This window comes from Bubalus kerabau, chromosome 21 (assembly GCF_029407905.1).
Source record: "Bubalus kerabau isolate K-KA32 ecotype Philippines breed swamp buffalo chromosome 21, PCC_UOA_SB_1v2, whole genome shotgun sequence".
NCBI classification, from domain to species: domain Eukaryota; kingdom Metazoa; phylum Chordata; class Mammalia; order Artiodactyla; family Bovidae; genus Bubalus; species Bubalus kerabau.
In genome coordinates this window covers 49,684,422-49,705,951 of record NC_073644.1, presented here as the reverse complement: position 1 = coordinate 49,705,951, position 21,530 = coordinate 49,684,422, and the positions used below count along the sequence as shown (strand labels likewise).

General features: G+C 39.3%; 1 protein-coding gene and 1 pseudogene across 10 annotated transcripts in view; one reads left to right on the top strand and one right to left on the bottom strand.

Moving 5' to 3' along the window:
- PIAS2 (protein inhibitor of activated STAT 2) overlaps nucleotides 1-21,530 on the top strand; it is a 104,876-nt gene that overhangs the window by 72,368 nt on the left and 10,978 nt on the right. For all 10 annotated transcript variants that reach the window (XR_008706602.1, XR_008706601.1, XM_055559325.1 and 7 more), the window contains 3 exons: nucleotides 9,395-9,528; nucleotides 11,797-11,968; nucleotides 20,205-20,344. Coding sequence is in view for 8 of the 10 variants with exons in the window: in XM_055559325.1 (XP_055415300.1) it covers nucleotides 9,395-9,528; nucleotides 11,797-11,968; nucleotides 20,205-20,344 (446 nt within the window). In the remaining 2 variants the exon portion in view is untranslated. The remainder of the gene's footprint in view (nucleotides 1-9,394; nucleotides 9,529-11,796; nucleotides 11,969-20,204; nucleotides 20,345-21,530) is intronic.
- LOC129636053 (40S ribosomal protein S25-like) lies at nucleotides 18,774-19,131 on the bottom strand (annotated as a pseudogene).

The following is a 21,530-nucleotide window of genomic DNA, read 5'->3' as shown; positions in this document are numbered from 1 at the left end:
GCCGGAAGATGAGCCCCCTCCAGGTCAGAAGATGTCCAGTATGCTACTGGGGAAGAGTGGAGGGCAGTTACTAATAGCTCCAGTGAGAATGAAGCAGCTGGGCCAAAGCAGAAATAACACTCAGCTGCGGATATGTCTGGTGGTAAAAGCAAAGTCCGATGCTATAAAGAACAATATTGCAGAGGAACCTGGAATGTTAGTTCCATGAATCAAGGTAAATTGTATATGGTCCAGGAGAAGATGGTAAGATTGAACATTGACATTTTAGGAATATGAATTTTCAGCTGACTATTATATCTACTACTGTGGGCAAGAATCTGTAGAAGAAGTGGAGTAGCCCTCATAGTCAACAAAAGAATCTGAAATGCAATATTTGGGGTACAGTCTCAAAAAGGACTGAATGATCTCGGTTCGTTTCCAAGGCAGACCCTTCATCATCACAGTAATCCAAGTCTGTGCACTAAATACTTAACACCAAAGAAACTGAAGTTGTCTAGTTCTATGAAGACCTATAAACTTTATTAGAACTAATAGTAAAAAAAGATATGCTTTTCATCGTAAGGAATTGGAATGCAGAAATAGAAAGTTAAAAGATAGCCGAACTAGCAGGCAGCTTTGGCCTTGGAGTACAAAATGAAGTATGTCCGTGGAATTCTCTAGGCAAGAAATTCTGGAATGGGTAGCCATTCCCTTCTCCAGGGGATCTACCTGACCCAGGGATCAAACCCAGGTCTCCTGCATTATGGGCAGATTCTTTACCACTTGAGCCACCAGGGAAGCCCCTAATGAAGCAGGACAAAGGCCAACAAAGTTTTGTTAAGAGAACACACTGATTGTGGCAGACACCCTTTTCCAACAACCCAAGAGATGACTCTACACATGGACATCACCAGATGGTCAATACCAAAATCATATTGATTGTTCTTTGCAGCCAAAGATGAAGAAGCTCAATACAGTCAGCAAAAACAAGACCTGAAGTGGACTGGCTCAGATTATGAGCTCTTTATTGAAAAATTCAGGCTTAAATTGAAGTTGGGAAAACCACTAGGCCATTCAGTTATGACCTAAATCAAATCCCTTATGATTATATAGTGGATGTGACAAATAGATTTGAGAGATTAGGTCTGGTAGACAGAGTGCCTGAAGAACTATGGATGGAAGTTCATAACACTGTACAGGAGGCAGTGACCAAAACCATCCCCAAGAGAAATAAATGAAAGAAGGCAAAGTGGTTGTCCAAGGAGGCTTTACAAATAACCTAAGGAAAGAAGTTAAAGGCAAGGGAGAAAGGGAAAGATAGACCCAGCTGAGCACAGAGTTCCAGAGAATAGCAAGGAGAGATCAGAAGGCCTTCTTAAATGAACAATGCAAAAAAAATAGAGGAAAACAACAGAATGGGAAAGACTAGAGATCTCTTCAAGAAAATTGGAGAGATCAAGAGAACATTTCATGCAAGGATGGGCATGAGAAAGGACAGAAAGGGTAAGCACCTGACAGGCAGAAAAGATTAAGAGGAGGTGGCAGGAATATACAGAAGAACTATGCAAAAAAGGTCCTAATGACCCAGATAACCATGATGGTGCAATCACTCACCTAGAGCTGGACATCTTTGAGTGTACAATCAAGTGGGCCTTAAGAAACATTACTATGAAGAAAGCTACTAGAGGTGAGGGAAATCCAATTGAGCTTTTTAAAATGCTAAAAGGTGATGCTAGTAAAGTGCTGCACCATTATGTCAGCAAACTTGGAAAACTCATCAGTGGCCACGGGATTGAAAGTTTAATTTTCATTCCAATCCCAAAAATGATCAATGCTGAAGAATGTTCATACCACTATACAGTTGCTCTCATTTCACATGCTAGCAAGGTTATGCTCAAAATCCTTCAGTCTAGGCTTCAGCTGTACTTGAACTGAGAACTCCCAGATGTACAAGCTGGGTTTTGAAGAGGCAGAGGAACTAGCGATCAAAATGCCAACATTTGTTGGATTATGGAGAAAGCAAACATGTTTAGTTCTTGATAAACATCCACTTCTTCATTGACTATGCTAAAGCCTTTGTGTGGATCACAAAAAAAACTATGGAAAATTCTTAAAGAGGTGGAAGTACCAGACCGCCTTACCTGTCTGCTGAGAAACCTGTGTGTGGGTCAAGAAGCAACAGTTACAACAACATACTGTTTCAAAATTGGGAAAGGAGTACAACAAGACTATATGTTGTTACCCATTTTATTTAACTTATACGCATAGTACATCATGTGAAATGCCAGGCTGGATGAATCACAAACTGGAATCAGGACTGCTGGGAGAAATATCAGTAACCTCAGATATGCAGATGATAGCACTCTAATAGTGAACCAGTAACTAAAGAGCCTCTTGATGAAGGTGAAAGAGGAGAGTGGAAAAGCTGGTTTGAAACTTAGCATTCAAAAAACTAAGATTGTGGTATCTGGTCTCATCACTTCATGGCAAATAGAAGTGGGAAGAATGGAAGCAGTGACAAATATTATTTTCTTGAGCTCCAAAATCACTCTGGATATTAACTGTAACCATGAAATTAAAAGAGTCTTGTTCCTTGGAAGGAAAACTGTGACAAACCTAGCCAGCATATTATTAATAAAAAGCAGAGACATCACTTTGCTGACAAAGGTCTGTACAATCAAAGGTGTGGTTTTTCCAGTAGCTACCTACAGATGTGAAAGTTGGACCATAATGTAGGCTGAGCACCAAAGAATTGATGCTTTTGAGTTGTGTTGGAGAAGACTCTTGAGAGTCCTTTGTACTGCAAGGAGATCAATCCAATCAATCTTGAAGGAAATCAACCCTGGATATTTATTGAAAGGACTGTTGCTGAGGCTTTAGTATTCACTGTTGAAGCTCGGACTTCAATTCTTTGGTCACCTGATGCAAAGCACCAACTCATTGGAAAAGACCCTGATGCTGGGAAAGATTAAAGGGGAAAGGAATAGGGGGTGGCAGAGAATGAGATGGTTAGATAGCATCACCAACTCAGTCACGAATTTGAGCAAACTCCGGGAAATAGTTGAGGACAGAAGAGCCTGATGTGCTACATACAGTCCTTGTGGTCACGGAGAGTCAGACTCAACTTAGCAACTGAACAATAACAGCAGTTTTCTCATGTATCTTTTTCATCTCTTCCTTTCTCTATTTCCTCAAATACTAATATGCTTCCTGTTTCTATAGATTGTTCTGGATTTTCTAGAGTTGTGCATGAATGGCATCATAGAGTGCATTCCTTTGTCTGACTTATTTTTATTCAGTGCCGTTGAAGTCTGTCCACATTGCTGTAGGTACCAGTAGTTCGTTTTTATTGCTGAGTAGCATCCATTGCACAGATAGCCCACAGTTTTATCAGTTCACTTGTTGATGGGTTGTTTCTGGCTTGGAGTCTTGCAAATAAACCTGCTAACAACATTCATGTCCAAGTCTTCGTTCTGATGTTTTAATTTTTCTTGGGTAAGTACTCAGAGTGGAATCCCTGGTCACATGCTAGGCATATGCTTAATTTTTCAGTAAATTACCAAACTGTTTTCCAATGTGATGTACTATTTTGTATTCCCAATAGCAGTGTATGAGAGTTCTAGTTACTCCACAGTCTGATCAACATTTGGTATTGTTAGTTTTTTAAACTTCAGACAATCTACTGATACATGGTTGTACTCCATTGTGGATTTAATTTAATGCAAAGAAGGGATTTGCATTTCCCTTATTTCTATACTGAACATCTTTTTGTGTGTCGATTTGCCATCTCTGTGTTATCTTTGGTAAAGTGACTGCTTAAATTTTCACTCACTTTTCAGTTGGGTTCTTTGTTTTCATATTACTGAGTTTTGATAATTCTGTACATATAGTGGATGTACGACCTGTTATCAGATAATGTAATTTTACAATGTTTTGTGCCTTATCCTCCTTTTACTCTCTTAACAGTGTCTTCCAAAGAGCAATAGTTCTTGGATTAAGGCCAGTTTATCAGGGTTTTCTTTTATGTCCTATGCCTTTGATATCATACTAAGATATTTTGCCCTAACCCAGGGTCACAAAGATTTTCTCCTTGCTTCCTTTAGAAGTCTTTTCATTGCATTTTACACTTAGATGTCTTGTCTGTTTCAAGTTAATTTTTGTATATGGTGTGAGATAAAAATCAAGGTTTTAGCTTCATTTTTCTTTCCGGCATATGGTCATGCAGTTGTTCTGCCACACTTGTTGAAGAGATTGGCTTTTACTCACTGCATCATCTTCGCATTATTTTTTCAAAAATCAGTTTGCCATATGTGTGTGGGTTCATCTTTGAATTTTATTTTGTTGACTTGTATATGTTTATGTCAATATTGCACAGTCTTGAAATCAGAGTAATAGACTTCTAATTTCTTTCTTTCTTAAAATTATTTTGGCAATTATAGATCTTTTGCATTTCATTGCACATTTTAGAGTGAGCTTGTCAATTAGGGAAAAAACCTGTTTTTTTTTTACTTGTATAATGTTGAATCTGTAGATCAATTAAGGGTGACTTCACAATATTGAGTCTTTTAATCTATGAACATGGTATATATCTGTTGATTAATTCAGTTCAGTTGCTCAGTCATGTCCAACTCTTTGCGACCCCATGAACTGCGGCACGCCAGGCCTCCATGTCTATTACCAACTCCCGGAGTCCACCCAAACCCATGTCCATTGAGTCGGTGATGCCATCCAACCATCTCATCCTCTGTCGTCCCCTTCTCCTCCTGCCCTCAATCTTTCCCAGCATTAGGGTCTTTCCAAATGAGTCATCTCTTCACATCAGGTGGCCAAAGTATTGGAGTTATAGCTTCAACATCGGTCCTTCCAGTGAACACCCAGGACTGATATTCTTTAGGATGGACTGGTTGGAACTCCTTGCATTCCAAGGGACTCTCAAGAGTCTTCTCCAACATGACAGATCACAAGCATCAATTCTTTGGCACTCAGTTTCTTTATAGTCCAACTCTCACATCCATACATGACCACTGGAAAAACTATAGTCTTTACTAGACGGACCTTTGTTGGCAAAGTAATGTCTCTGCTTTTGAATATGCTGTCTAGGTTGGTCATAACTTTCCTTCCAAGGAGTAAACGTCTTTTAATTTCATGGCTGCAGTCACCATCTGCCGTGATTTTGGAGCCCCCCAAAATAAAGTCTGACATTGTTTCCACTGTTTCCCCATCTGTTTGTTATGAAGTGATGGGACCGGATGCCATGATCTTAGTTTTCTGAATGTTGAGCTTTGCTGCTGCTGCTAAGTCACTTCAGTCGTTTCCAACTGTGCGACCCCATAGATAGCAGCCCACCAGGCTCCCCCGTCCCTGGGATTCTCCAGGCAAGAACACTGGAGTGGGTTGCCATTTCCTTCTCCAGTGCATTTAAGCCAACTTTTTCACTCTCCTCTTTCACTTTCATCAAGAGGCTCTTTAGTTCTTCATTTTCAGCCATAAGGGTGGTGTCATCTGCATATCTGAGATTATTAATATTTCTCCTGGCAATCCAGCTTGTCCTTCCTCCAGTCCAGTTTTTCTCATGATGTACTCTGCATATAAGTTAAATAAGCAGGGTGACGATATACAGCCTTGATGTACTTCTTTTCCTATTTGGAACCAGTCTGTTGTTCCATGTCCAGTTCTAACTGTTGCTTCCTGACCTGCATACAGATTTCTCAAGAAGCAGTTCAGGTGGTCTGGTATTCCCATCTCTTTCAGAATTTTCCACAGTAATGTGATCCACACAGTCAAAGGCTTTGGCATAGTCAATAAAGCAGATATAGATGTTTTTCTGGAACTCTCTTGCTTTTTCGATGATCCAATGGATTTTGGCAATTTGATCTCTGGTTCTTCTGCCTTTTCTAAAACCGGTTCATGTATTGCTGAAGCCTGGCTTGGAGAATTTTGAGCATTACGTTACTAGTGTGTGAGATGAGTGCAATTGTGCGGTAGTTTGAGCGTTCTTTGGCATTGCCTTTGTTTGGGATTGGAATGAAAACTGACCTTTTCCAGTCCTGTGGCCACTGCTGAGTTTTCCAAATTTGCTGGCATATTGAGTTGCAGCACTTTCATAGCATCATCTTTCAGGATTTGAAAGAGCTCAACTGGGATTCCATCACCTCCACTAGCTTTGTTCGTAGTGATGCTTTCTAAGGCCCACTTGACTTCACATTCCAGGATGTCTGGCTCTAGGTGAGTGATCACACCATCGTGATTATCTGGGTCGTGAAGATTTTTTTTGTACAGTTCTTCTGTGTATTCTTGCCACCTCTTCTTAATATCTTCTGCATCTGTCAAGTCCCTACCATTTCTGCACATATTGAGCCCATCTTTGCATGACGTGTTCCCTTGGTATCTCTAATTTTCTTGAAGAGATATCTATTCTTTCTCATTCTGTTGTTTTCCTCTATTTCTTTGCATTGATCACTGAGGAAGGCTTTCTTAGCTCTCCTTGCTATTCTTTGGAACTCTGCATTCAAATGGGTATATCTGTCCTTTTCTCTTTTGCTTTTTACTTCCCTTCTTTTCACAGCTATTTGTAAGGCCTCTTCAGACAGCCATTTTGCTTTTTTGCATTTCTTTTCCATGGGGATGGTCTTGATCCCTGTCTCCTGTACAGTGTCACAAACCTCCATCCATAGTTCATCAGGACTCTGTCAGATCTAGTCTCTTAAATCTATTTCTCACTTCTACTGTATAGTCATAAGGGATTTGATTTAGGTCATACCTGAATGGTCTAGTGGTTTTCTCCACTTTCTTCAATTTCAGTCTGAATTTGGCAATAAGGTGTTCATGATCTGAGCCACAGTCAGCTCCCGGTCTTGTTTTTGCTGACTGTATAGAGCTTCTCCACCTTTGGCTGCAAAGAATATAATCAATCTGATTTTGGTGTCAACCATCTGATGATGTCCACATGTAGAGTCTTCTCTTGTGTTGTTAGAAGAGGGTGTTTGCTATGACTAGTGTGCTGTCTTGGCAGAACTCTATTAGCCTTTGCCCTGCTTCATTCCGTATTCCAAGGCCAAATTTGCCTGTTACTTCAGGTGTTTCTTGACTTCCTACTTCTGCATTCCAATCCCCTTTAATGAAAAGGACATCTTTTTTGGGTGTTAGTTCTAGAAGGTCTTGTAGGTCTTCATAGAACTGTTCAACTTCAGCTTCTTCAGTGTTATTGGTCGGGGCATAGACTTGGATTACTGTGATTTTCCTTGGAAACTAACAGAGATAATTCTGTCGTTTTTGAGATTGCATCCAAGTACTGCATTTCGGACCCTTTTGTTGACCATGATGGCTACTCCATTTCTTCTAAAGGATTCCTGCCCGCTGTAGTAGATATAATGGTCATCTGAGTTAAATTCACCCATTCCAGTCTATCTTAGTTCGCTCATTCCTAGAATGTCGATGTTCACTCTTGTCATCTCCTGTTTGACCACTTCCAATTTGCCTTGATTCATGGACCTAACATTCCAGGTTCCTATGCAGTATTGCTCTTTACAGCATTGGACCTTGCTTCTATCACCAGTCCCATCCACAGCTGGGTGTTGTTTTTGCTTTGGCGCCGTCCCTTCATTCTTTCTGGAGTTATTTCTCCACTGATCTCCAGTAGCATTTTGGGCACCTACCAATCTGGGGAATTTATCTTTCAGCATCCTATCTTTTTGCCTTTTCATACTGTTCATTAATTAGGTCTCAGTAATACTTGGTAGTTGATTGGTCTTGTGTGCCTTATGTCAGATTTATCCCATTATTTCATGTTTGATGTGGTATTAGTTTTTATATTAATTTCTGCTTGTTATATGGAAATTTAGTTGATTTTTGTCTATCTTGAAACTCGGCTCAATGCATTTTGTAGTTCTAGTTGCATTACGGAGAACATAGAATGTTCTGTATAGAAAAGTTAATAATTTGTGAATAAAGGCAGTTTTTACTTGCTTTTTAATTTAGATGCCTTTTATATTTTTGTCTTGCTGTCTTAAACTGACTACTCTGTTTGCATGATGATTTGCATTGATTGATTTTCAAATATTAAACTAACCTTTCATTCTAACCCCACTTGGTCATGATTTGCTATGTTTTATATTTATTGTTGGGTTTGTTTTGCTAAATTCATGAGAGAGAGTGGTCTGTTTTCCTGTATTGTCTGTTTTTACTATCAGAGTAATGCTGGCCTTATGGGGTTTCCCAGGCGGTGCAGTGTTAAAGAACCCGCCTGCCAGTGCAGGGGACACAAGAGATGTGGGTTCGATCCCTGGGTAGGAAAGATGCCCTGGAGGAGGAAATGGCAACCCAGTCCAGTATTCTTGCCTGGGAAATCCCATGGACAGAGGAGCCTGGTGGGCCCCAGTTCATGGGGTTGCAAAGTCAGACTCAACTGGGCAACTGAGCACCCACACAATGCTGGCATTATAGGTGAGCTGGAAAGTCATACTGTGTCTCCTCAGATATTTGGTAGAATTTCCTACTGAAGACATTTGGGCCTAGAATTGTCTTTGTGGTAAAGTTTTTTACAAATTCAGTTTCTTTAACAGACACAGGTTCCTTCTGTTATCTATTGCTTTTTGAGTAAGTCTAAGTCTGACTAGAAGTTTGTCAGTTTTTATTGATCTTAAAGTACCTGCATTTGGTTTCTTTGTTTTTTCTCTATTTTGTTTATGTTCTTTGTTATTTTCCTTCTCTGGTTTATTGCCACTTTAATTTACTTTTTTCTAGTTCTGTTTAGTTAGAAGGTGAGATTCTTGATTTGCATCCTTTTTTAATGGAAAATTGTACGGCTTTAACTACCTTCTACAGATTTTAGTATATTTTCATTTCCATTCAGTACAAAATACTTCCTGAGTGTTTTAATATTATCTTTGAGTCATGAGTTGTTCTGTGTAATTTCCATATATTTTTCTGAAGTTGTTTTCCAATTTCATTTTGATCCTGTAACATAATTTATATGCTGAGTTATTTTAAATTTATTAAGACTTCGATGTCCCTATTTCTGCCTCCTTTCCCCATCCCTGTGATCCTTTTTTCTTGATAATCTTATATGTTATATTTTGGACAGTAATTTTTGTGTTTGGTTCATGCGTTATGTTGAGGGTTGTTTGTTTATTGCAAGTCCCAGCAAGAATGTTCCAGTTGTGTCTGTTTTTGTTTAACCACTGATTTTTAGACTGATACTCAGTAAGTCACTTAACTCTTCTGTTGCCTGTTAAGGAGATAAAGCCTAGGAGGAAGGAGGTGATAATAGTTGTTGTAAAGTGTGAAGTATTAAAACACCAAACAAACAAAAAATACAAAATACCTTTTGTCTCCAAGGTAAAATGTATTACTTTGTTATTTCACCTTTGAGCAAAGCCATTCAATTATGTTTCTGTTCTTCTTACTTGGTTCATAGGCTTTTTATGGAAATTCTCAATGACTGTACTGATGTGGACGAGATCAAATTCCAAGAAGATGGTTCTTGGTGTCCAATGAGACCGAAGAAAGAAGCTATGAAAGTATCCACCCAACCATGTCCAAAAATAGAAAGTATGTGCAGAATGGCCGCAGAGAGCAAAGCAGTGAGACTCGTGTGTTGTTATCTGTAGCATTAACCTTGGCCGTTAGAACGATTGTTGGGAGTTCAGGGTGCTCAGTTTACCTTTTGATTGTTACACATCTAATTTCTCCCAAATGATTTTTCATAAGACATGTGCAGAGGTTTATACCACATTATAATCAGTCTTTTCATAGTATATTTTTCATATATAAAGTAAATAACCATGTAAATTGTCTTATTATTTTTATTGAAGTATAATTGCTGTACAATATTATGAAAGTTAAAGGTGTACAATATAGTGACTCATAATTTTTAAAGGTTATACTCCATTTATAGTTAATTGTAAAATATTGGCTATATTCCCTGTGTTGTACAACATATCCTTGTAGCTTATCCTGAACCTAATAGCTTGTACCTCCCGCTTCCCCACCCCTCTAATGCCCCTCTTCTCTTCCCTCTTCCCACTTGTCACCACTAATCTGTTCTCTATATCTGCGAGTGTGCTGCTGCTTTGTTACATTCACTAGTTATATTTTTTAGATTCCACATATAGGTGATTTCAGATAGTATTTGTCTTTCTCTGATTTTTTTCACTTAGCATCATGCTGTCCAAGTTCATCCATGTTGGTGCAAGTGGCAGAATTTTTGTTTGTTTTTAATGTCCATGTGCGTGTCTGTAGGTACACACCATATCTTCCTTATCCATTCATCTGTTGATGGACACTTAGGTTGCTTCCCTATCTTGGCAGTTGTAAATAATGCTCTTATGAGCATGCATCTTTTTGAGTTAGTGTTTTTGTTTTGTTTTTCAGTATATACCTGGGATGGAATTGCTGGGTCATAGGGTAGTTCTGCATTTAGTGTTTTGAGAAACTGCCGTATTGTTTCCCACTGTGGTTGCACCAGTTTACATTCCCACCAGCAGTCATCTGGAGTTACCTTTTCTCCACATCCTCACCAATACATTGCTTGGAGTTTTTAGAATCATCTTAATATGCTGTGCTTGTTAAAACGTGCAAATTTATGTGACATTTCTATGGATAGTTTTTCAGAATTGTTTTTAGAGTATCTGTTGGAGGAACCCCAAGTAGACATGTGGGTAGAGAGGCTGCATTTTCCATTAATGGAGGGTGGGGAAAGATGGTCATACGTTAGTTGGTTTGAAAAAAAAAAAGGTGAGTTCAGAGCTCATTGCTTTGTGGGAAGAAATATGAGCCTGAGTTACACTTAGCTCAGCCTTCAGCTCCCTGTGATGTCTGTGCTGAGTGGGGAAATTCAGGGCCATCTGAGAAATTGAAACCTGTAGGTGAACCTAGTTTCTTTTTATCTGATATAGTCCACTCACTGAGTTTTGTGCTGACTGTGTTTCACATCTGGCAACGTAATGAATAGTAGGTGTTCAGAGTAGGAGGAGAGGAAAAAGTAAAGGATTTTATGTCAGTATTAATCATTCTCCTGTGTTGTTACTAAACCTGTGGGAATGATTAAGGTTTTCCTCATATGTGAGAAAAATAGTGATTTAATTAGTTGCTACTGCTTTTCCATGATCAAGTAGCATGCATTTTCTACTGAGTAGATTGTAGAGCATATTTTCTTTGAAATAGTGAGTTAACATATCGTGTAAGACTATGGAAGTGGGCAGAAAGGAGAACCTAAGTAGGTAATTGGTAAGAAAAACTTTGAATGTCTGGGTAACTTGTTAAAGTGAGATAGTTAGGCTTTTTTTCAACTGATACTATCAAAGTGAGCATTTTATCCAGTTCTGGCTTGTGGTGAAGAGCTTATGTATTCTTTGATACAAGCACCACTGCTTTGTTAGAATGGAAGTGTTTGATTCTGACTTCATACTACCATGTCTGTGAGAATACACAGCCAGTAAAGCCACATACTCTTGTCCACGGCCAGAGACCAGCCCCTTAACTCCAGATGTCTGTCTATAATGTGAGTCCTCACCGGGGGAGATAGTGTGAGGAGCAGGATCTACACAGATCTACTGGCAGTACTGGGGAGATAACTCGGCAGGTGCCGTCTGAAAGAGGTTTTGGTCTTCTCACAAGGCATTGTGCTCCCTCTGTCTCCTAGGTAAGCAGTCGTTTCATAGATGAATGTCTGAAGTTAGAGAGTTAGTCTCTGTCCATGGGACGAGTATGGACTCTATGGGCTGTGTATTCTCTAGGATGTGCTGCACAGTTTAAAACTTATGGTTAGAGCTTGTGTTACACCTCTCACTTTTTTTCCCCCCTGTTCCCTCCATGTAGCTTCAACTGTCCTCAGTAAGCCGTGTGCAGTGACTGTAGCCAATGAGCCAAGCAAGAAGAAAGTGGATGTCATTGACCTAACAGTAGAAAGCTCTTCTGATGAAGAGGAAGGCCCTCCTGCCAAAAGGAAATGCATCTTTATGTCAGAAACACAAAGCAGCCCAACCAAAGGGTTTGTGAATTTATAGTTCACTATTGTTTATTACACTTGGAACTAACTGTTCCTGGGTTAGGTTTGTAAATGGCTCTTGGAGAGTGGCATAACCATAGAGGGCCACTTTAATTTGTGTTCTGTTCAGTTGAAATATTTTCAAATGAGCATGTTGTTCATGGGAAAGCAGATTTTGATGAAGAAGATATTCCCATCTTTGGGAAGTGAGGGTTGAAATCTTCTCATGTCTAAATATTTCATATTGAACACTTTCTGTTATTTTCTTGACTCTTTGTAAGGAGTAAATTTGGCATCACAGACCACCGTGAGGAAGTGGAGTGTGTGGAGTGTGTAATTGGCAATCTGACCAGTGTGGATTCTACTTTTGACACCATTGCTTACTCGTTCTGTGATCTTGGATGAAATACTTAACTTGTTAGAGCCTCCTTTTCCTGTTCTGTAAAATGGGGTTAAATAATGCCTACCTCATAAGGTTATATTCAGGTTTCAATACAATAATGCAAGAGCTCAGCCTGATTCAGGCCCATGGTAATTTTCTCAGTAAAAAATGATTGCCTTCCCTTCTCACCCTCTCCAAAGCACAGTGTGGGCAAGTAAATGTGGTCTAGCATTTGTTTCTAAGGCATCTAAATGACAGGTTTAAGTAATTAGCAATAGATACTTCTGAGAGATTTTAGAACCTGCAAGAAAGTAGCAGAGGGTTCTCTCGACATCCCATGAGCATATTATTCCAAACTTGGGTGTGCCAGTCTTGTCTTTTGACCTCTCATTGCACTTCTTTTCTCTAATGGCTTTATTGGAGTATAATTTAGATACCATAAAATCCCACATCTGAAGTCTTGAGTTGCACAGTTCATTGGTTTTATTAAATTCATAGTTACGCAGTTATCATCACAACTCAGTTGTAGAATATTCTCAACACCCAGTAAACGTCTGTCATGTTCCTTTGAGTTAATCCCCATGCACACTCCAGTTGGCAACCATTGCTCTCCTTTTTATTGCTATAAATTGGCCTTCTCTAGGCATTTTATATAAGTCGAGTTATATTCTCGGTGCACTTTTGAAACATTGCTTTTTTGCAGTTAACTTTTGAAACCAGGAGAATTAAAGCTTTCTGTGCTGCCTTCTTCACTGTTAAAATACTTGTATTTCCAGATGTGATTTCCACATCACAGTGAGAGTGCATTTTTTTTCTTAGTGGAACTGAAAATGAAATAAGTATTTCAACTGGAATTTTTTTTCTGGGATGCTGATCATTTATGGTTTCTTTCAGACAATTTGGTTGGCACTTCTAGAATTTAAATGATAAAAAATGAAAATAGAGTTTTGAAATGTGTACTGGCTTAGATGTGATATTTCCAGAGTTTACTCTCTAATAAAATGCTTTAGAGCACGCTGGGGAAACGTAGGTTGCACAACATATAATCAGATGGATATATGTATAGTTAGATGGATTCACACCAGGTTGAAGGGTTACTGTTATCTTGGAGGGTGTCTCTGGTGGCTCACTGTAAGGGTCATCTGAGATGACCTCACCATGCTGAGCACTTGGGACAGTTCACACCTGTGATCAGCTACCACAGAGATAGATGTTGAGTCTCATCTAGGTTAAAAAGAAAAACCTAACATTTAGAGTATAAGGTGGAAATTTGTGACTAAACCAGCAACACGTGAAAATTTTGGTTTAAATTGTTTGTAAAGTGCAGCTACCCCATTCATTCTAAGAAGCTGGCATAATTCTTAATACCCAAACTTGACTTAGACATTAACAGCCAAATTGGAAAACTGTTATAAAACAGGCTTACATTAGGAAGATCAATGAAAATTCTGAATTTGATCTTAGTAAATTATTTAATAATATGTTAAAATGGCATCCTTTAATACCAAGTAGAGTTTATCCAAGAATGCTTTATAATTAGGAAATACATTGATAAAATGGATCTTGTCATAGACAGCTAGTCAGCTCTCCACATCTGTGGATTCTGGCAATTGTGGATTATCAGAAATGGCTAGAGGAAAATTTTTTTTTTAAAGTTTCCAAAAGCAGGAACTATTTCACATAGCATTTGCATTGTATTAGGTCTTATAAGGTATACATCCATGAAGTCACTCAGTTGTGTCCGACTCTTTGCGACCTCACGGACTGTAGCCTACCAGGCTCCTCTATCCATGGGATTTTCCAGGCAACAGTACTGGAGTGGATTGCCATTTCCCTCTCCAAAGGATCTTCCCAACCCAGGGATCAAACCCGGGTCTCCTGCATCATAGACAGACGCTTTACCGTCTGAGCCACCAGGGAAGTCCTATAAGGTATAAGGTAATCTAGAGATGAATTTTATGGTATTTGAGGTAAGGGACTTCAGGATCTGTGAGTTTTGGTATCCTTTTGGGGAGAGGGTCCTTGGACCCAGTCCGCTGTGAATACTGAGGGACAGCTGTATATCATCATCTTAATAGATGATGGCCGTCTGTAAATTAACAGCCATTTAGCTAGAAGCTCTCTGAAGTGTCACAATTCACTTAATGGTTTACCACTTGAGCAGATTTGTTCTTAGATTGCATTAATAAAAGAAGCAGTATCCAGGATACATACCCATGCCAGTTCATTCCGTTTTAGGCTAAATGACTTTCACTTAGACCATTTTAGTCAGGGCTTTCATCAAGAAGGGTATTAATGAGAGCAGCCAGAGGAGGGAAAGAGGATGGTGAGTAGCCTGATGGATGAGTGGGTCAAAGGACTGAAGCTGTGAAGCCAGGAAAAGAGAAAATGTGATATTTACCTTGTAGGTCTTGAACGGGAGTCATTGATGAACTGGGTTAAGTTTATTCTTTGTTATAGCATTTGGCAGATACAAATCCAGTAGAGGAATGATACATGAACACTTTCCATTGGAGTTTTCTGAACACTAAGAACATTGATGTTTTTCTGTGTTAAGGTAGAGTGGATGCCACCTGTGCAGGCGTCACACTGGTGACCATACTGTGATTATTTCATCTGTGTAGTCCTGTCCAACTCTTAGTTGTTTGTTTGTTTGTTTGTTTGTTTTCTGGTTTTGTGTCTGGTCATTCTTCTCATGTCCTTCCTTTTGTGTCAGCATCTGGAAATTTTCCCTGAGGTGAGAATTTATCATAGGGCTTCTTAGTGTTAGTAAGCAAATGGGGAATAGAGGGAAAATAAGACTTTTAGAAAACCTCTGGTGTTTTTCTAAATTAACAGATAATTTTAAAATATTATGCATCTACTCCATGCCTTGAAAATTGAATGATTGCTTTGTCATTAATAAAGAGGTATTCTCAAGACAGGAAGCAAAGATTAGAGATACATTAAGACTGTGGTTTTGGAGAAGACTCTTTAGAGTCCCTTGGACTGCAAGGAGAGCCAACCAGTCCATCCTAAAGGAGATCCGTCCTGGGTGTTCATTGGAAGGACTAATGTTGAAGCTGAAACTCCAATAATTTGGCCACCTGATGCAAAGAGTTGACTCATTGGAAAAGACCCTGATGCTGGAAGGGATTGGGGGCAGGAGGAGAAGGGGACGACAGAGAATGAGATGGTTGGATGGCATCCCTGACTCGATGGACATGAGTTTGGGTGAACTCCGGCAGCTGGTGATGGACAGGGAGGCCTGGCATGATGCAGTTCATGGGGTCACAGAGTCAGACACGGCTGAGTAACTGAACTGAACTGAACTATCATTAGAAATTGGTAGCGGAATTGAATCTTTGGAAATATGTTTATGATCATAAAGTGGGAACACCTGGTGAATTTCAGTTTTATAGATAAAAATTCAAGTTACTGAATTTTCAGACATCTAAGTCTGGGCCAAGTATGATGAATTTAGTGATCTGGTACTCTAGAATACTAATATTTGCTGTCTAGCAGTATGCCAGCAATTTTCTTTTGTGCTGTGAAATAATGTTGTTGTTCAGTCACTAATTCGTGTCTGACTCTTCGCAACCCTGTGGACTGCAGCATGCTAGGCTTCCTTGTCCTTCAGTATCTCCTGGAGTTTGCTCAAACTCATGTCCATTGAGTAGATCATACTCTTCGCATCAGGTGCCCAAAATACTGGCGCTTCAGCATCAGTCCTTCCAATGAATATTCAGGGTTGATCTCATTTAGGATTGACTGGTTTGATCTCCTTGCAGTCCAAGGGACTCTCAAGAGTCTTCTCCAGCACCATAGTTCTTAAGCATCAATTCTTTGGCACTCAGCCTTCTTTATGGTCCAACTGTCACATCCGTACATGACTGCTGGAAAAACCGTAGCTTTGATTGTACCGACCTTTGTTGGCAAAGTGATGCCTCTTCTTTTTATTAATAATGTGCTGTCCGGTATCACTGACAGAGATAGAGCTGACTTGGACAAGGATAGTGACTTTCTATTTAAATATGATGAACCAAAGGTGACAGTAAACAACCTGTAATGTTTCCTGTGTATTAACCCTGTGACTTTGGGAATTCTGTAAGCTCAGTTTTCTCATCTGTAAAATAGAAATGATAATAATGTGCAACTCATTAAGTTATTGTGAGGATTGAATGAAATAATGGCAATGACAGTACTCAGTAAAGCATTGGAAAAGTGACATATTTTGGCCATTGTTGTTATTCATCTTATATTTGACAAACCGCCCAATAACTCTTTTTTGTTACATGAAAACAAAAAACAGACAAAAAATAATATGCTGTCTAGGTTTGTCATAGCTTTCCTTCCAGGGAGCAAGCATCTTTTAATTTCATGGCTGCAGTCACTGTCTGCAGTGATTTTGGAACCCAAGAAAATAAAATCTTTCACTGTTTCCACATCTGTTTGCCATGAAGTGATGGGACCAGATGCCATGATCTTAGTTTTTTGTAAGTCGAGCTTTAAGCCAACCTTTTCCTGATATTATGTATAAAGCTATAAAAACTTATATGTATACATAGTACATAATGTACATATAGGCCTGTGTGTGTATTTGCCAATCCTATGAGGAGGGAGTAACAAAATGTTTTTAGTATTTATAGCGTCACATACTTAAACCCATAATTCCACCAGACATAGCCATTTAGATTTCACCGTGGTTCCTATTATTCCATATCTATAAATACATCTATTTTTGCACAGGCATTAGAGTTGTTTACCTTTCCGAATGTGATCTTTGTGATGCTTCTGATTGAGATAAAAATCTGCTGCTGCTACTGCTGCTAAGTCACCTCAGTTGTGTCCGACTCTGTGTGACCCCATAGACGGCAGCCCACCAGGCTCCCCCGTCCCTGGGATTCTCCAGCCGAGAACACTGGAGTGGGTTGCCATTTCCTTCTCTAGTGCAGGAAAGTGAAAAGTGACGGTGAAGTCACTCAGTTGTGTCCGACTCTTAGCGACCCCATGGACTGCAGCCCACCAGGCTCCTCCGTCCATGGGATTTTCCAGGCAAGAGTACTGGAGTGGGGTGCCAAAATCCGCTACCAGTAGGTAATTTGATAATCCTAACAAATGGCGAATTTTACCCATTCTATATAAAGTTGAATTTGTGTTAATGTTACAAAGTTCAGGTAATCGGATTTAACTTACCCTGAATTGTTTAATTTTTCAGATATTTGCTGAGATTGTAGATGTTGATTAATAATTTGTACTGTCACTGGATTGTGGCATTTTTACCTGTTGTGTAGCATTTTATATTGGTGAAACAAGGAATAGTTAATCACCCAGAGTTTTACGTTATGAGAACAGAAGATGTGCAGTGGTTAAGGGTTACTATGGTGACGAGTGCACTGGGACATTGACCTCAGTTCTGTGCAGGTGTAAGTAAAGGGCCAGGGAGGGAAAGTGAGTGTTGTTTTCTATGAATCTGATCCAGATTGAAAGGTCAGTTGAGGATGAAGAGAAAAGCCAGTGTGAGATAATCAGAGCCACTTTTTACGCCCCCTTGTGAGTACAAACATATGCCAGTCTCTATTTCCTTCTTATTTCCCATGACCCCATGCCCCAGTTTCTGATACACATTCCTGTGTGGGAGGTAGGATCATGTGTAATTTGGAAACACTTCTGGTGATTTCCTGTTCTACTTTCATCCTTGTAGAGGACCGGTGTCTTCAGACTTCCAGAAGCAGATGTGCTTTAATATAACATGCATACTTGAGCTCATCTCAGGTTCTCTCTTCCCCTCTCCAGAGTCTACCTTTGTGGTTTTAGATGGCCAGGTAACACTGGCATCCAAGAAACCTCCTGATTGTAACTGAGGCAGGTTGCTCTTTTTGTTGGTCTTCACGTACGTCTGGAAAATGTGTTTTGAAATACTTAGCTTATGTTGTTGTCTCAAGCATACCGTATTTCCCGTGATTCCCAAATAGATCAGTCTCCGTTCACTTGCTTTCCTGAGACTAGCATTTGCCAACACAGCCACGTATATCCTCTCAAGATGACTTTGTTTTCCTCCTTTCCAGTGACATCTGTTTTTTTTGAAAAATAGTACAGAATAACAGGGCTTCCCAGGTGGCTCAGTGGTAAGAATCCTGCCAGTGCAGAGGCTGCAGGAGATGCTGGTTTGATCCCTGGGTTGGGGAGATCTCCTGGAAGAGGAAACGGCAACCCACTCCAGAATTCATGCCTGGGAAATCCTGTGGACCAGAGGAGCTTGGTGGGCTCCAGTCCATGGGGTCTCAGAGTCAGACATGGCCTAGTGACTGATCATGCACATGCACGCGCTGTTTCTGTCAGTTGCGCGTCATCTTTGTAGTGACCCCTTCCGGCTATGGAGATTGTGCCTGTCTCGTTGAGCTCACAGAAGTTTTATTTTTTGAAATGTACAGTGGTGGGACCCATCTATGCATCTTTACTGGAAGCTGGGGCATCTTCACCTTTGGTGTTTCTGGTTTAAATTACTTGTACTCTGTGCTTTGAAACCACTTTAATGGATGCTTTACTAAGTAGCCCCTGAAGGGCTACCCTGACCAAGGAGCTGTGAGTCTTTAGTCTCTTGGAGACAACAGCTGAGGTTTTAAGCTTGTAGTCAGGAACTTCCTCACGTAGTCTGGCATATGTGGTTTTGTCAGGCAAGACTAGGTTATTGAGCTGTCCCATATTTTGCCTTTGGCCTTGCCCCCAGACTTGTTCACTGGGTGTTTGTCTTTCTTGGCTGGCTTTCTGGCATCTACTTTTTCTTGTCATCCTTGGGTAGCATCTCAGAGATTGGAGAGCAGCTGCTACCCCTGCAGCTTCACTAAGATGTTGGACAAAAAGATGGTCACCATCAGCCAGAGGGTCCATGACGTTGCTTAGTTTCCTCTCTCTCTCTTTCTCTCTCTCTCTCTATATATATATTTAAGATGTTTTCTTGAGGACTTCTAATCATTAACTCTGGACTAAGATATAATGACTATTAAGTGGGAAGAATGCAAAATCATTTCTCTTTTTTCCTGAACTACTGCAAAAATATGTTTAACCATACTGCTTCTTGAAATTATAAAATAATTATAGTATATATATACAGTGTATATACATATATGTATAAATACCAATAATAAATTATCTTAAGTATATTTAATTTGTGTTTTTAGTGCATGAACAGTGAATTTCAAAGTCATAGCTCTCCTACAAGAGTAGATGGTATCATGGTAGCTAGTGTTTTTATTTCTGAATGTTATGTCTTAAATCCTGAATGTTTTACTCTTAATTTAATTTCTTTTCTGATTGCTACTGGTTTTTTATCAGACTGGCTGGCTTTAGGACTGTCTTTACTCAGGTGATCCCCAGATAAGAGGGCCAATAATTAACACAATTCATGTTACATAATGGAAGGAATTATGTTTGAGCTATAGTAAGTAAGTAGCTTTAGTCATAAAGGTACCCTGATTTAAATCAAATTTTAGGAGTCTTCTATTTTTTTTCTAAATTTCTTTATATATAACTTACTAATATCACATGCATGTTACACATACATTAATAAAAGCAGTGTGTAGCGTATAGTCCTATTTGTGGTTCAGAGTTCTGTGTTTTGCTCCAGCAGTGTTCTTTATGTTTTAGTGCCACCTTGCTCTTATGTCACAGCTGCTATTGAGAGGCAACATATGTTCATGTTAAAGTGAAGACTGTTATGAAAGAGGAGAGTGAGTGGCGTTCTGTGTAGTGAGTAGCTGCTATATAGTTGTTCTGAAGCTTAGTGAACTTACGATTGAGAATGCCCCGTAGTACAGCTCTTCTCTCCTGTGAACTAACAGCCAGATTGTTTGTAATTTCCCATGCTATTTAAAACAGGGTTCTCATGTATCAGCCATCTTCTGTAAGGGTGCCCAGTGTGACTTCGGTTGATCCTGCTGCTATTCCGCCTTCATTAACAGACTACTCAGTACCATTCCACCACACGCCAATCTCAAGCATGTCCTCAGATCTGCCAGGTATGTGAAGAGTTGTTTTGTTTTTTATCAATTTTTTTTTTTTTACCATTTATTTTTTATCTTAATCTGTGAAGCAAATATAATTTAAGTATCTTAAATAAAAATGCAAAGGAAATTGCTAAGGAAAGGGTTCCTGTAAAGGTGATACCTGTTTTAAATATTAATCACATTCAGTTGCTATCATTTTAACTACCGAGCAATCTATAGATTTTGTTGGGAGGAAATAGAATAGTAGGGTAGTGGGAAAATTTGACGGAATTTATTCTCCCGCATAGAGGATGTACCACAGGGAGACTTTTTCTTGGTTTATTTTTCATGGAAGCTTCACAGGTTAGGGAGAATGTTTTCTCATACTTTTCTTTTCTAAAAGCGCATCACTTCTTGGTAGCCCATCACGACTTCAGAATACAGTTGAGAACTGTGAGGTCAGGTTGCCTGCCAGCTTTACCCTGTAAAAATCGGACCTGCCTGCTCTTTTTCCACAACACTCCTGAGTGTTTAGGGTTATCTTTTTAAAAAAACATTTTTTTTTTTAAATTGGAGGATAATTGGTTTACAATGTTGTGTCGGTTTAGGAATATCTTTTATATGATATTAACAGTTAAAAACGTCATGGCTGCCTGAGCTACCGTAGTATCAAGTTTTTTCATAGATCAAATTGGCACAAGTTTAGAACCAGTGACTTTATGACTTCCCTTCTCTCTGAAGGGTCCTTTTATTGAAATTCAGTTACCTCCTCCTGTTATTAATTTTCTTTTCTGGATTTAGGAAGTTAATTTTGACCTGTGATTTATCCTTCTTAGCCCTCTTAATAAGGTCTTTATTTTAAGCACAATATATATTCTATTGGGTGAAATTTGTGTTGTTGGAACAGTTGATAGTTGTGTAATCTAGTCAGGTGTAATTTTGTTCAGAGTTTATTCAATTTGAATACAATTTAATGGAATAGAGTAGACTAAAAATAGTATCCATCAAAAAAAATGTTAAAAGCTTTTTGGTTCTTAAATATATCTCCTCCACATGTTCTTTGGGAATTGGTTATTTTAAAAAAACTGTTTGTAAACCCAGCCAGCACCAGTTACAGAGTCATTGCTGATACAAAGCTTGATCTTGAGTTACAGGTGAAGTTTCATGGTCCATAAGAAAGAGGGAAAGTCAGAGTCTTAATTCCTAACTGCCATGTTTT